Here is a 14883-nt window from a genome sequence, read left to right as displayed (position 1 = left end):
GAAAATTGCAAAAGTTGAACACATAACTCAGGACCCTGCAATCGTCATAAATATGAACCAGTTGGCAAGTGTCTGAATTTTGATCACGTGACCATGTGGATGCTGCACCAGTCTTAAATGTGAAAAACTTTTTTCAATGCTATTCTAACTCTGAACAGTCACAATGAACTGTTGTAAGTCAAGGACTATCTGTACTCAGTTACATATTGCCACCCTGGGCTGGGCTGAAGATGCTATAGAAGTCCTGAAGTGATATCTGGAGGCTGTGAAGACTGGCTGAAGTGAAGTGCAACAAGCCCAGAGTAAATCTTACCAGTCTGGAGATATTTCCATTCATAAGCAACAGGGCAATGCAATGATGCAATGACATCATTCCTGTTAGTTGCTCACAGTGGGCTCTTGCTGCCCCTGAAGGAATTAGTCAGCATCCTCTCATATTATTGGCTCCTACTACGGTACAACATCATGTAGAAACTATGGTCAAAGGAGGTATCATGTACCTTTGGCTGGTGCACTAGTTACAACTCTACTGGGAGCAATGTTTGACCAATATTTGAGTGGCTGTCACAGAGAAGGTCAACCTTTTCTCCAAACCACCTAAGGGCAGGACAAGGAGCAATGAGTGGAAGATTATTAAAGAGAGATCTAACCTAGAATTAAGGAGAAATGCCCTGACAGTGAGAAAAATCCAATGGAGCAGCTTGTCTCCAGAAGTTGTGGGTACTCAATCACTGGAGGTTTTCAAGAAGAGACTTGACAGCTATTTGTCCAAAATGGTATAGAGCTCCTGCTTGAGCAGAGAATTGGACTAGAAGATCTCTAAGGTCTTCTTTCCAACCCTATTATTCTATGTTCTATGTTCTTAATTCACACTTCATCACCATTCAGTTGAGCAATTGTACAGCTCATGCAAACGATGACAGCCAGCTTAGTGGCAGAAGTACTCTGCCAGCATAATTTATTTTTATTTTATTTATTAAATTTGTTTGCTGCCCATCTCGCTGTGAGGTGACTCTGAGTGGTTAACAACACTAAAGGCAATAAACCATGTCTGTGTGTGTATGTGTGTTTAATCTTTGAACACGCTATTAAAAAAATATTAAATGACACTCTGAATTAAATATCTATTTAATTAACCCTGAATTTAGATATCTATTTAAACAATTTCCATTGAAAGAGGCCAATTTATCCATGAACATTTCATTTTTATAACACAAAAGCCTATTTAAAGTGGAAACATTATTACCATTCTTTAATATTTGTCTATTTGGCAGGAATGGACAGTGGCCAAATTTCAAACAAAATGCTTTCTACTCTGTGCTTTAATTTCTCTTCTATGCTCTAATAATGAACACAAATTCCTCTGTACAATTATTTTAAGACACTACTTAATCCAGGTTATCATTTGTTCAATTAGTGAAACATCATAAAAAGTAAAAAAAACCACTATAAAAATAGCAAATTTTATATATAAATATTATAAATGTGGATATGATGGCTTCTTGTGGGGGAGAAAAAGACTGTTTTCTGATTTAGAAACTTTTATTTTAAACTGATTTTCCATTATGAGGCTATTAAAATAAATGATCTATGACAGATAATACAAAATCCTCCATCACTGTCAGTTATTAATTTAGTCAAGCCCAGAAGTAATACCATACTGTATCCCAGCAGATTCCAGGAAGTAATTAAGGACTCATGTTGACTAGTCTAAGCATTTATGATGGAGCAATTGTACATTGACGCCTCTCAGATCACTAATAATCTAATGTTATTATCAAACAATTCAGATCTCACTCAAACAGTGGGCAATGCATGAAAGAGCCCCATGCTATCCTTTTCTTGCCTTTCAGCTACAAAATAAAGGGCTGATCTCTAATTTAAACTTTAGTACATTATAATAATCACCAGCACAAAATTCCTCTCAGCTTGTTATCAGATTTCACAGAGACAGATTTCTAATATAATGTTGTAGTTCAGTGATATGGCCATAGGCTTTCTATAATAGTCCTTAACATGCTGAATGTCTCTCATGAACACCAAAATGTAGGTTAGCAAGCCATCAGTTCAATTTCTTTTCAAAGAGATTATTGTTTTGCAATCTTTTATTTCAAGAACATTCACTGTCTACTTGCTGGAATGTCATGTTGCAAGGTGATAATTGGTAAGCAGGTAGGTCTGATTCACAAATAGCACTGAACTACAGTATGATCAAGTTTGGTTTAGTATGAAATGCAAATCCACCCTAAAAAAAGGGAAATACATTTTTTTACAAATCACGATTCAGAAACATGGGTTGCTATTCATTAAACACAGCTTTGCCTGAATCCTGCATCTATTTTATTTAATCCTGGTTTATTTTTATCTTTTGCCCCATTTGTTTTTTGGGTACTGGCGGAAAAAAATGGTAAAAACCAGGACTGATTGAATAAACTATAATTACTTTCCTCATTTGAAAAACTCTAGTTTGTTATTGGTTTATTCAATAAACCATGGCAAAAACAAATCATGGCTTTTGGAGGAGACTTTATACATATTTTATACACAGACAAGCTCTGAGATTATTCAGCCAAACATTTCTCTACTTTTCATGTAGCCAAAAGGAGTTTTAAAACTTATGCTTCAAATTTAAATATAGCTTACTGTGATATTGAACTTGAATAATCATTTATCTGAATTGGGTAAAATAAGCCACTTTTAAAGCATATTTTATTAAGCTGATTTACTCCTATTAATCACAATCATTTTTAGGATTCTGGTGCCATTTTTCAAAATGTTAAAAGTGCTTTTTAAATTAAAAAGATAAATATTAAAAATGTAGAAAAATTAGATTCAGATTTCATATGAGAATGCATGATGCTGTGAGCGTCGGCTAAACTATGAAAACCACACACTGTAATCACAGATGCATTATCAACCTAGATAATAGCATTTCATTTATTTAAGATTGGAAGCAAGCATGAGTTTTGTTCTTCAAAATATGCATAACATCACATAAAATTGCTAAGTGGAAAATTGCCATAGCTTCACAGAATTTCACTGTGCAAAATCAAACTTTGGTATGAAGAGAGGACAAGGGCTATTTCGGATTTCATGATTGCTTGATTACTATGATCACCACAGGTACCAAGCATCTGCAAGAGCCAGTTTCTTCAGAGTTTGACATTGGAGAGAGATAATGTTTGGATTAAATGCATTGGAGGTATTTTTGAATAGGTCCCATTGCTCTAGAATTCTAATATCTGGCTTCTCTTGGTAAATTGACATGCCATATTTAAATGCCACTACTTACTTGTTTTTAGCTGCAGAAGTTCAAACACCTAAAAAGATATATTTTAAGAAATATGGACATTACCAGAACTGAGATTCAGAAGCTAGCTATGCATTACCTTGTCAGAAAAACGTTAATCTTCAAAATAGTTATTTGAAAGTTAGCTTTTAATAAAGACAAATCAAACTGCCTAAAAGAATCTGCTGTTTATCCATGTTATCCTAGAGCAGTGGTTCTCAACCTGTGGGTCAGGACCCCATTTGGGGTCGAACGACCATTTCACGGGGGGTCACCAAACAAGGCTGTCTGCCATTTTTCCCCCTTTTCTTTGGCCATACCCCTGGCACCCGGTGATGTATAAGTAGCTGGGGGTCACCACAACATGGGGAACTATATTATGGGGTCGCGGCATTAGAAAGGTTGAGAACCACTGTCCTAGAGAGAGAAAATTACCTTTTTTAGATCATGGTTCACCCCTATTTAGCATCTGTTCAATTAGGAATTGTCTAATTATTCCTTACATTCTTCCTCTACTATTAAAAACAAACACCCCCCCTAATAAATAATGGCCCCATAGTTATTTTCATTTCATAGATTACTCAGATGAAAGCCAAAGTATTGTAAAATATTTTCCAAATATTTGGAGTTAGGATTACTCAGGCTCACATACAATACTGCATTCATGATCTGATTAAAACTATAATGTGTTTTATTTTCTGATATATGTAGTGAGTGAAAGGAGATTAGGGCAGTAATCCACAGCTGAAATAGTGCTTTCTTGCTATCTTCTGACTGCAACTGTGCTTGAAACAAGATGCAAAGAGGGGTTCATAGTTTACTTGTGATTCCCTGGTTTATCTGAAGTTTATTTTTATGTCCCGTCCAACTCTCTAACCAATGCCAAGAGATGCCAGGCAAAACCAACCAAAAAACAGGAGAGAAAAACTAGGGATTGGACAATTAGCCATGAATTTATATTGCCTGACTTCACAAGGGATTCCAGCGTGTTCAACAAGCCAGAGCACAACATACTGTGTGTTGTAAAATTTCTTTCTGAGAAAGAAGAGGTTTAAATTCTTTGAAGAAAAATATCTGAATGTGAATAAACTTTCTCTGATAATTGAAGTAAACAGTTAGCATGAGTCTGAAGGTGATAGTTAAACAAAGTTACAAATGTATATGTCAGTTTCTCCAACTCATGATAAATGCCTTGGAGATATAATTATTTTTTGTTAAACAGTCTCATTTATGTTTTAAACCACATTACTACAGTAGGAAAAAACTGGCACTTTTATTTACACCACACAAAATCTAAGTATTCACTAAATCATGAGACTGCTTAAAGACTTTTGCATTTAAGGAAAACCTGCAAAAGGTTTGTTCTTGTGGTTTGTACTCTTTTCTTGATTATGACTCAAAGCAAAGAGATCAAAAGGAAGAAAAATAAGACCATATATAGCACCTTCTAAGCTACCTGGTAAAATTGCTCTGGAGAAATGAACATATTTTTTTTAAATAAAAACACACAATGAACAAAAAACTGGGATGCAGTCTGGTGTAATGTACTTCTCTAAAATCATACCAATCTATTTTATTTAAATATGCAAGTCACTCATATTTACTAAATAATACTATATTGGGAGAAACACAAATAGCAAGATTAGCCTATGGAGTATAGTCATAGTCATCACAAAGACTCTGTAAAAGCTTTATTTTCTGTTACCTGAAAACAGTCACTCTCTATTCCTCTCCCTGGATCTAATTCTTTGTATTGCACTGTGAGCTGCATTAATTTTTTCACATTTCACTGCATATTGAACATATGAAAAATACATGCACTTTGAATTTCTTTATTAAGTATAATATTTATCTTAGCTATTATAAAGGGTTTGGACATCACCACGTGAAGGGTGCTAGAGCAGTCTATTTACTGGCATTTTAAGAAATACCAACACCTGGATAAAGCAGAATAATATTGTGGTTAATATTTGGGCAAGGAACAAGGGTTATTGTGAGTGCAAGACAAGGCAAAATGGGCAGAGTTCTATGGCACACAAGGTTGAGACTGAGCTTTCCCATTTTTCTATGTTGGGATAAGCACATTTTTATTACCTTTATTGCAGTAAATGCAAAAAAAAGATTCAATTAAGACAGAGAACACATGCTCAAAGTTCACAGGATACAAAATGTCATTGTATATGAAACATTATGTTAATTATCCTCACTAGCTTGGATAACAGTCAAGTTAAAGTCAACCAATAGTTTTCATTGTTGATTTAATTACATTCATTACACTCATTTTACGACCACAATTGAGCCCAAAATTTCTGTTGCTAAGTGAGACATTTGTTAAGTGAATTTTGCCCGATTTTGTGACCTTTCCTGCCCTAGTTAAGTGAATCACTGCAGTTGTTAAGCTACTAATTCAGTTGTTAAGTGAATCTGATTTCCCCATTGACTTTCCTCATAAGAAAGTCGCAAAAGGTGATCACATGACCCTAGGATACTGCAACTGTCATAAATACAAATCAGTTGCCAGGCGTCTGAATTTTGATCACATGACCACAAGGCTGCTGCAATGATAGTAAGCGTGAAAAAGTCACTTTTTTCAGTGCCACTGTGATTTTGAACGGCCGCTAAATGAACTGTTGTAAATTGTGGGCTACCTATATAATAGTTATAACAGCACAGCAGATATCCAAACCTTTCTGTTAAAAGATTACTATCGTGAAGGTTTCACTGATTGTTAGCTCAGCTACAATTTAGTTTATCCCCATTAAAAAGTAAATTCTTCTCTGAATAGGAGTCAACTACTGTTAACCCCATGGCCATACTCATGTTGTTTTTGTGAGAACAAAATGGAATTGATTGGCTATTGCTTCTTCTGAAGTGCTTTTGCAGCTTCATAACCTAATCTACAGTTTCCTGGATTTTCTGGCTTTCTCCAAGGACGTACTGGGTGGATGCAACTGAAGCCCCTACCCTATCCCTTTTTACTGCACTGGACTCATATTTTAAAAGAAGATTAGGTTTTGGATTGTGCCACTGCACACCCCATTTTAACCTATCCTTGAGGAATGCCCTGTAGTCTTCCATCCAGCACTAATCTGAACTGACTCTACTTCTCAAGTGCAACGATTGTCACCAGATGCTGCAACCTGTAGTGGTTTTATAAGGTTTAAAACACTCCTCTGCTCAGAAGCAAGAGACACGGTGCTTTAAGAAACAGAAAATCAGTAATATCTTATTCCAAGCAGTATACAGTACGAAAGTGTAAAGATAAGGAAAGATCATGGAAAGATGAAATGAAGGTCCATGAATAAAATGCAAAATACTTTTGCTTTATTTGAGGGGGGATACAAACTGAATCACAAAGATTCAATGGGAAGGGACATATGTGAATAAATGGTACCACAAAACTGATCTGAATAAAAGTTTCTAGTATATACAGTACTAAAGATAAAGGTGAAGGTTTCCCTGTCCAGTGCCCAATACTAAAGGAGATTGTATGAATTCAACAAGACGTTCTTGAGCAACTTAGGGGAATAAAACAGGAGTCAGGAATTGGGAATTAAACACCACCTTCTCTTTCCTTGTTGAAAATGTTAATGTTTTTCCTTAGATTTTATTTTCTCACTGCCCACCATAATTCCGCTGGGTAATAAAAAGTCTGGAAGTATACAACTGGGAGGGAGAATAGTCACAATAATTACCTCCTAAGGTGCTTTGCTGTATTACTCACTTCTGGAAAATGTGTGCTTATCCAACAAGTAGCCCAAAGTGCAGCCTTGTTCCCTGGGTTGATGCCTAAAAATTCCAATTCACATACTACACAATGTAAGCCAAGTATTTTGGAATTAAGCAGACAACTTTGAGAGAAATACAAATATTGTGACCCAAGACAATTCTTACAACTCAGCCTAAAATACTAAGCCGAAGAACAGATGCCAGAGACAAATACAGTAGTCTGAGTTACCAATATTAAGAACTCTTAAAAATACTAATTACAGTAATATGATTCTCCTACCCTACCTGGTATTTCTGTCGCCTCCAGATAAATTGCAAACTACTAATTACCTTCAGCAATTTCAATGAAAGATGGAAGAAATACACTTTGAATCATGTTGAGTTTTTCAGAGTCTAAAGAACATACAAAGATAAAATTTGGTTCATAGCAAGCATTTTCTTAAGAAGCCATTCATAAATTAATGATATGGCTGGTTAGGAATGATGGGACTTGATTTTGGAGGTCAGGAAATAGGGAAAGGTTGGTGTTTTACTCTCAATGTTTACTGATCACAAAAAAAATCTCTAACATGTGGATGTGAACTCTTAGTTGCAAAAGATTGTCAACACGTACAGTACAGGAACTCTTATAAGAGTTATATTTTACATATGTCTCTGCATTTTTTTAACAGTAAACTTAGCAGAAACAAATACAGGCTTTCCCAGAGATAGATATTTGAATTAAAATACCATCCATGAAAAATCAATTCACAATATGTGGAACTTCCAATACTGTATATATGTTTTTTTAAAAAAAGACTCTTTTGGATTGGAATATTAGCCATGCAAATTAATGCATTAATTAGTGCAGTAATGATTTGGGATTTTTTCTCCCTAACATTTCCCCACAAATACAGGGACTGCTTTTTTTAATGATTATTCTACCTCAATTCTAACAGTCTTATGTTTCTTAACATATAAGGTCTATGCAATAAATATTTCTCCAACATACCTACAGTGTTGAAGCCTTACTACAGGCCTTGAGTAACACAAGTTTTTTTTAAATTACAACAGATCAAAGATGAACTTGCTTATATATTATTTTTTATTTGAATTTCAAAACAAGGTCATTTCCTGCTTCTGGGCTGCATATTTTGACCTCTACAACTGCAGCAGGCACTGTTTGATTAGTAGCACAAACCAACACATAATTGATCATGTGTTGGGAATGGATCCCAGCCAGGAAGATATGCTATTTAACCAAGCAACTGGTGATTTGTAGCTATCTGGAATGGTTAGTGCTCATAATCAACACCATCAGGCCCACCCAGTATTTGATAAGCAATGGGCAATACTATTGGAATTGCCCTTATTTTTTTTCTGCATTAGGTATTGCACAGGTCATTAGTTGCAAGCAACAGGTTTAACAACAATATTTAGTCACCATTTATGAATGAGGTAGATATTCATCATGGCTAAGGCCCAGACACATAATGGTAGGGCTGCATAAAGCCACTCTATTTTGCATAGTTGCCTCAACTCCAATTACTGGAACAATCCATTCTGAAATGGGGATTGATGTGGAAAAGTGGGATGCCTCAGTGCCTCCAGTTGAATGTGTTAAGAAGGACTGCTTAACTTTCCCCATCTACTTCATTGGAAATATTTTCTGGCCCTGGGCAAAAGAACACTGAGGATTGACAGAGCAGCCAATCTGATGTGATATGGCAGCTCTGATGCAGTGCTCAGAAGCGAAATGCTGCTTGGCTTCCTAGAAGCACATTGATGAAGCACATTGCTGAAGCTCTGATCAAAGCAAAGCTTCCTTTTGAGTCTTCAGACATGGCATCATTATTAATTTTTAATATGCATGCACTTAGGGGCATGGGTATCAAACTTGCCATGTTATATGACGTGTCGTGACTTTTTTTGCATTGCCGGAGCTGGGGTGGGCGTGGCCTCCACAAGATGCAACCAGCCCACGAGCCAGCAGTTTGACACCCCTGATTTAGAGTATCTCAACACCTATATTTCTAGTTATAGTTATTCATTTGCAGATCGTGCCTCATTCTGGGAACAGGGAAAAGAATTTTCTAATCCTTCATTTACTGATTTATTCATTACTGAATCAGATGTTCCATTCCAATCCAAATGGAGCTTAATCTCTGCAACAAGATAATTTTAGAAAGAAAAAAACCCATTGTACCTCTTAGAAGTACAAATGCTATTACAGAAACAGTCACATTCCAAAAACTAGTTACCCCAAATTCCTTATTTTTACTTAGTGCTTAAATACCCAGATCTGTCTAGACAAAACTATACAAGAAAAACATATCCTAACTATCTTCATGGAGTAAGCTGATTTTCACGCCATCCTGCAATCTTTACCATCTGAATATATACAAGAAAAAGCAGAAGATATTTGTCTTGAAATAGAGCATAGTATAGATCAGTGGTGGCAAACCTATGGCAAACGTGCCAGAGGTGGCACTCGGAGCCCTCTCTGTGGGCACATGCACTGTCGCCACAGCCCCACCTCCCCCATGGCCCCCTCCTCACCAGCAGCCCCCCTGGAGGAGAGTCGCCCTGAGATGCGGCCTGCACGGAGCAGTGCAGCCAAGGACATAGCAGCTGGGTAGCAGGGATAAGACTCCGCCCTCGCGCCCCGTCGCAAACAGATGATGCTGCATGGCAGAGGGTGGAGCCACCATGGTGCTGCTGGGCCACCTGGGCAATCTGCAGTGGGCCGTGGAGGCGGTGGGTGGCCCGCCGGGTGGGTGGGGCAGGGGACGGAGCGGGAGCAGAGGCAGGGGTGGGAGGGGGACAGGGAGGTTTTTGGGCATTTGGTCTCTAAAAGGTTCACCATCACTGGTATAGATCTAGGTACTCTACCTGTTTCCACACATGCACATTGTTCATTTAAAGAAAATGTTCCCCCTTACTTCATGTAATATGTCAAGGGCTTTTGTTTTATATTTATTTAACAACATTTTTTACATCATTAAAAAGACTCTGGGTGGTGCACAAGATTAAAAACCTGATGAATAAGACGGATAATAAATTATCAACAATATTACACTCAATTGCATTACCTTTTTTCTCTACAACTGTTTTCAGGATATTTTTTTAGCCTTTGAACTTCTACCAAAACAGTAGCAACCAATTGTTTTCCTACAAACCAAATTTATAAAAATGGTGAAACATCATGTCACCTCAGAGTAATTTATGTGACCAATTGTTATAGTTATAATTCCCACCATTTTGCAAGTTATTGGATTGGATAAAAGCTGCTTAAAATATTATAGAATACTGTATAGAATATTATACCCAACATACTGCAAGAAACAATATGTAACCGTTTGAAGTTACAACGGTACTGAAAAAAAGTTGCTTATGGCCAGTTTTCACACTAATGACTATTGCAGCATCCCCATGATCACATGATCACATTTTGCAACCTTCTGACAAGCAAAGTCAACAGGGGAAATCAGATTCACTTAACAACCATGTTACTAACTTAACAACTGCAGGGATTCACTTAACTGTGGCACGAAAGGTCATAAAATGGGACAAAATTCACTTAATAACTGTCTCACTTAGCAAAAGAAATTTTAGGCTTAATTATAGTCATAAGCTGAGGACTATCAGTATGGGATAATGTGTCTGCTATCATCAGTCTTGTTATTTATTTAGTCTTGCAAAATAAATTTCCCAAAATGTGTGTGGGCATTTAAACTGTTTCAGGAAATGATTTCTATATATAAAATGAACAATTTTTGCATACTCTGTTGCATTAAATATACAGTTTAAGTTTAGAAGCATCTTAGAATCAAATTACAGTTTCACTTAGCATGTGTAGCCTGACACAATTTGGATTACGTGGCTCAGCTACAAGAACCAGCAAACAGCCTAAAATAGGCAGAAAGATGAATGAAGGGCCTCCCAAAATAGGCATTAATCAAATTCTACCAGGACAATTTAAAACTAGATTTGAGAACATACACAATTCTGAAATTTAGCTCCATGTGTTATCACCTGATATTTTCACATATATAAGCAAATAGCATTTATTTTAAATCACATATCTTGCAGACAAATTGATTGTACAAGAGCTTTTAACATTTCCTATGTGGGTAAATGGTATTAGGTACATTAAATCCCAAAAGTCTGCAAACTAAAATACCTAAGAAATATACATCTAAGATCAGTATACCTAAAGCAATTTATATGTATATTATTCACCACTTACAGGCTGCAGAGGACATGGAATATATCTGTAGAGTTTATTAAAGGTATGATAATAGATACATCAAATGCAAAATTGTATGTAAATTGTCACCACTTTGTTCAGTAGGCTTGGACTCAGAAAGCAGACATGAAGATATCAATCAAGTTAAACTTTTTATGGCTACAAAGATGCCCTAAGAGAATGAACTGGCCCAGGAGGGAGAATCTCAAATTATAAAGCAAAGGACATATAGATCCATAAAACAAAAGCCAAAATAGAACATAAAGCCTGAGTTGGATCAATCAAATGATTATCTAGCTAAGCATTCTGTTCTCATGTGGCCAACCAGATGCCAAGAGCCCATAGGCAGAAAATAAGCTCAGTGGCACTTCTGTTTATGTTCCCTAGCAATTGCTTCCTTTAACATGTGGGATCAAGCCAAAGGTTATAGAGACGTTTGCTGGTGATGCTTTAGGGCAGTGCTTCTGGCTAGGGAATTCTGGGAGTTGAAGTCCATACATCTTAAAATTGTCGAGAAACAGTTTTAGGAGATTCTTGCACTGAGTAGCTGTAGTTATTAATGGTTCTAATCTATTTTTTTTATATAGCTATCCTGCCTAGGAGCCTCTAATAGTTTTAAATATATATGTTTTTAAGACAAGTATATCCAAACTGATATCATTACTTTTGGGGGTAATGGATCTGTTACTACACAGCCAAATGATCTCCTCTTATGTGTCTTGAATCTTCCTGCAATACTTCACAGGGTGACTGATTTCCACTTAATGAGAAAGGCGGTTTTATACCATGCATAGTTGTTATACATTGTAATTACGTCAGATTCCCAAAATGACTAGGAACACAGGGAGATCTGACCATATTTACATTTATTAAGGTGATTTTTAATTATAGTTTGTGGTTAAAAATACACTGAATTGGGCTCAAAAAGAAAACTATGTTTTAAAAAAGGCCTATTCAGAAAACTACAATTACTATATAGTAGCTAGTTTTTATATATGTTAAATCATAATGGGTGGTTTCACCTATCATGCCAGGTCAACAAGATAAAACAAGTAAATCATGTGGCCTCTTAGGTGTTTAATATTAAGACCTGTTTTGACATTAACAGTAATGTCTAATATGTCTAAGGTCCTCTGGCTGAGCATACATTTTTGTAGCACCAGCTCTGTGATCCTTTTAACCAAAACACATGATCTAACACTCACTGCAATCTAGGGAACAAGTGACACCTTGTGAAGGATAAAAACACTCAATGCTTCTTTGTAAAAATATTTTTTATGAGTACTGGTTGGCAACCTCCAAAGGGCAGAGCACAAAATTTGCAGATAATGGAATATAATCCAAGACACTTTGATAGCCCAAGATGGCACTGACTGAGTTCACAGATCACACTATACCAGTGTAATGGTCATTGTAAAGTCACTAAGGTTGAGAAACTCTGCGCTATACCATGCAGTACATTGTTTAACTACAGTTAATAATAATTGACTAGGTTCACATACTGTGCTAAGGTATGAATCATAGCTTTCAAATCACAGTAGCTGGGTTCAGGTAAGTTAGGCCAAACACAAGCAAACCACGACAAGAACACAATTCAGGGTTTGTTACCCTATTCTCAGAAATTCAAGAACTGCTTTTAGTGAAGCCAGTGAACGCAACCCCACCATCTATCCAGCTTTATATCAGAAAACCACGCAGACATCTCCCTTTTCTTCTTTACACGCCGCCACCCTCTCTCTTTTGCGAAATAATTAGTCCTTTCCACGCAATTCTGAAGCGCTCACACACACCCCTCCACGCGGAAGGAAGAGCAGGGCAAGAGGAGCGGAGGCAGCGACTCGCCGATCGCTTCCAGCGTCCCAGGCAGTTCGGAACTCGCTCTGCTTGTACAGCCTCTTTTTATCGGGTTCTTTAAAAAAGAAGCCATTAGCGCAACTCTAGAGGCAAATTCGCCTCAGTGTATAAACGCGTCCTTTGCAATCCTATGTAAAACGGCACCGTGTAATGAAAATAATCGTTTTGCACTCTGGGAGCAACATCCAGAGGCAGAAAAACTGCACCGAGTAATGTGGGAGTTGCAAAAAAGGAACTGTGGGAAGCTACCTTGGGCGCTTTGATACAATCAAACGGTTAAAGAACATGAAGTGGAATTAGGGAACTTTTAAATCAAACTGAGATGCAGGTGTCTTCCTGCGCTTCTCGCGTTCAGTTCCTTTCCCTGCCTTTCTTCGCGGTTGCTTTGCAAGCCAACATTAATCTTTGTAGCGCACACGAGAACACGCGCCCACAAACCTTTTCACCAGTCTGCCTAGAGATGCTCAACGAAGCTTCCTAACAGCGCCAAGAAATCGCTATTTTAACTGATGAGGAACCCTCTAGTGAGTTTAAAGCTAATGTGTAACAAGCTCGCAGATTAGCAGAGAAAATCCTTGCGTTAAGACTAATTGCAAGGTTTCAAAACATATTTTCCGAATTATGCAAGTAAAGATTAAACAAGAAAAAAAAATACACAAGAGCTACAGGAATTCCCTACTAACTAGTCCCAAACTGTTGCAGTGATATTATTGTAAACGTCTCTGCTTCCGAAGCGGATTAATTTTTAGAAACATTACAGACCTGCCGGGTTATAAAACTCGACGACAGATCGACAAGCATTTTGCAATGGGCTAGCCGTTTGACACCTTTGGAATTGCACCAGAGTTCAGCGATCCGTTTTTTTTCTACGCGATGATTGTGTCGCTGTTCTGTTAAAACATTGCAGCGGTTACATTTCTAAGCCCTCCCGGCTCCCAAACTGAACACCAAATCGTATCAACCGTGTCCTAGCCGCCTACGGTCTCAGCTCGCTAGCAGTGTTTGTCAGTTTTATCGTCACCGGCAAGTTTGTCCTTTGGGAGCGGACCGGGGGCGGGGGGTCTCGGTTCACGCTCCCTGCAGCGGAGACTTGGGCGCGGGTGCGCCGACCAACTCGGCTCTTCTTCGGACGCAAAGCGGGCACTTACTTCTCATCCACATGCAGGCTGGGCGAACACTTGATGGCGAGGCATGTTTTCCAGTGGACGTGGCGGGCTTTGTAAACCTGCCCGAAGCCCCCGGAGCCGATCTTCTGCCAGCTCACGAACTCGCTGGAGTCGAAGGTTTTCAGCAGCCCCATGGCCCACGAGGAGCGACCCTCCGTTTCCATGGGGCCCTCGGAGCGCTCCCCAGCGTGGCAGCGTGGCTCTCTCCTCAGGCACCGAACCCACTGCCCGCCTCGCTTCTCGCCACTGTCTCTTTTCCCCAGGTGACTCAAGGTGTACTCACGCACCCAGTTCTGACATCACTTCCGGGGTTCGCTGCTCGCCGCTTCGTCGGCAGCGTGAGCTGAGGAGTCCCGGGAGCTAAACTGGCTGTTGTAACAAGACAGCTGTTGCACAATCGCCTGCTGGAATAAAAGACGGTTTTTCCACTGAAGCGCGGGGGATTACTTTATGCATGCTTTAGAGAAAATGGCTTTTTTATCTTCTTTTTATCAAAAGAAAAAAAGAAAGCGGGGGGTGGGGCTGAGTGAACGGACAAACTTTTTCAATTAAATATTCGTTTCCAGTGTAAAAACGACCAATTTTTTAAAAAAATTGCAGCGTTATTCAAAGAGATC

The 14883-nt window shown here is 38.1% G+C and overlaps 1 protein-coding gene across 1 annotated transcript in view; it reads right to left on the bottom strand.

Moving 5' to 3' along the window:
• The window catches only part of RIPK4 (receptor interacting serine/threonine kinase 4), a 29836-nt gene extending 15297 nt beyond the window's left edge, over nt 1-14539 (bottom strand). Inside the window, exon 1 of the mRNA XM_039369198.1 lies at nt 14249-14539. Within this exon, the coding sequence (XP_039225132.1) occupies nt 14249-14430 (182 nt within the window). The 5' untranslated portion in view covers nt 14431-14539. The remainder of the gene's footprint in view (nt 1-14248) is intronic.
• Nucleotides 14540-14883: the final 344 nt, after the last annotated feature.

This window comes from Crotalus tigris, unplaced genomic scaffold (genome assembly GCF_016545835.1).
Source record: "Crotalus tigris isolate CLP2741 ecotype Arizona unplaced genomic scaffold, ASM1654583v1 scf7180000017601.7605149639:7615979, whole genome shotgun sequence".
Classification (NCBI taxonomy): Eukaryota; Metazoa; Chordata; class Lepidosauria; order Squamata; family Viperidae; genus Crotalus; species Crotalus tigris.
Note: the sequence above shows the minus strand (reverse complement) of the source record. Positions and strands in the feature narration are given on the sequence as shown.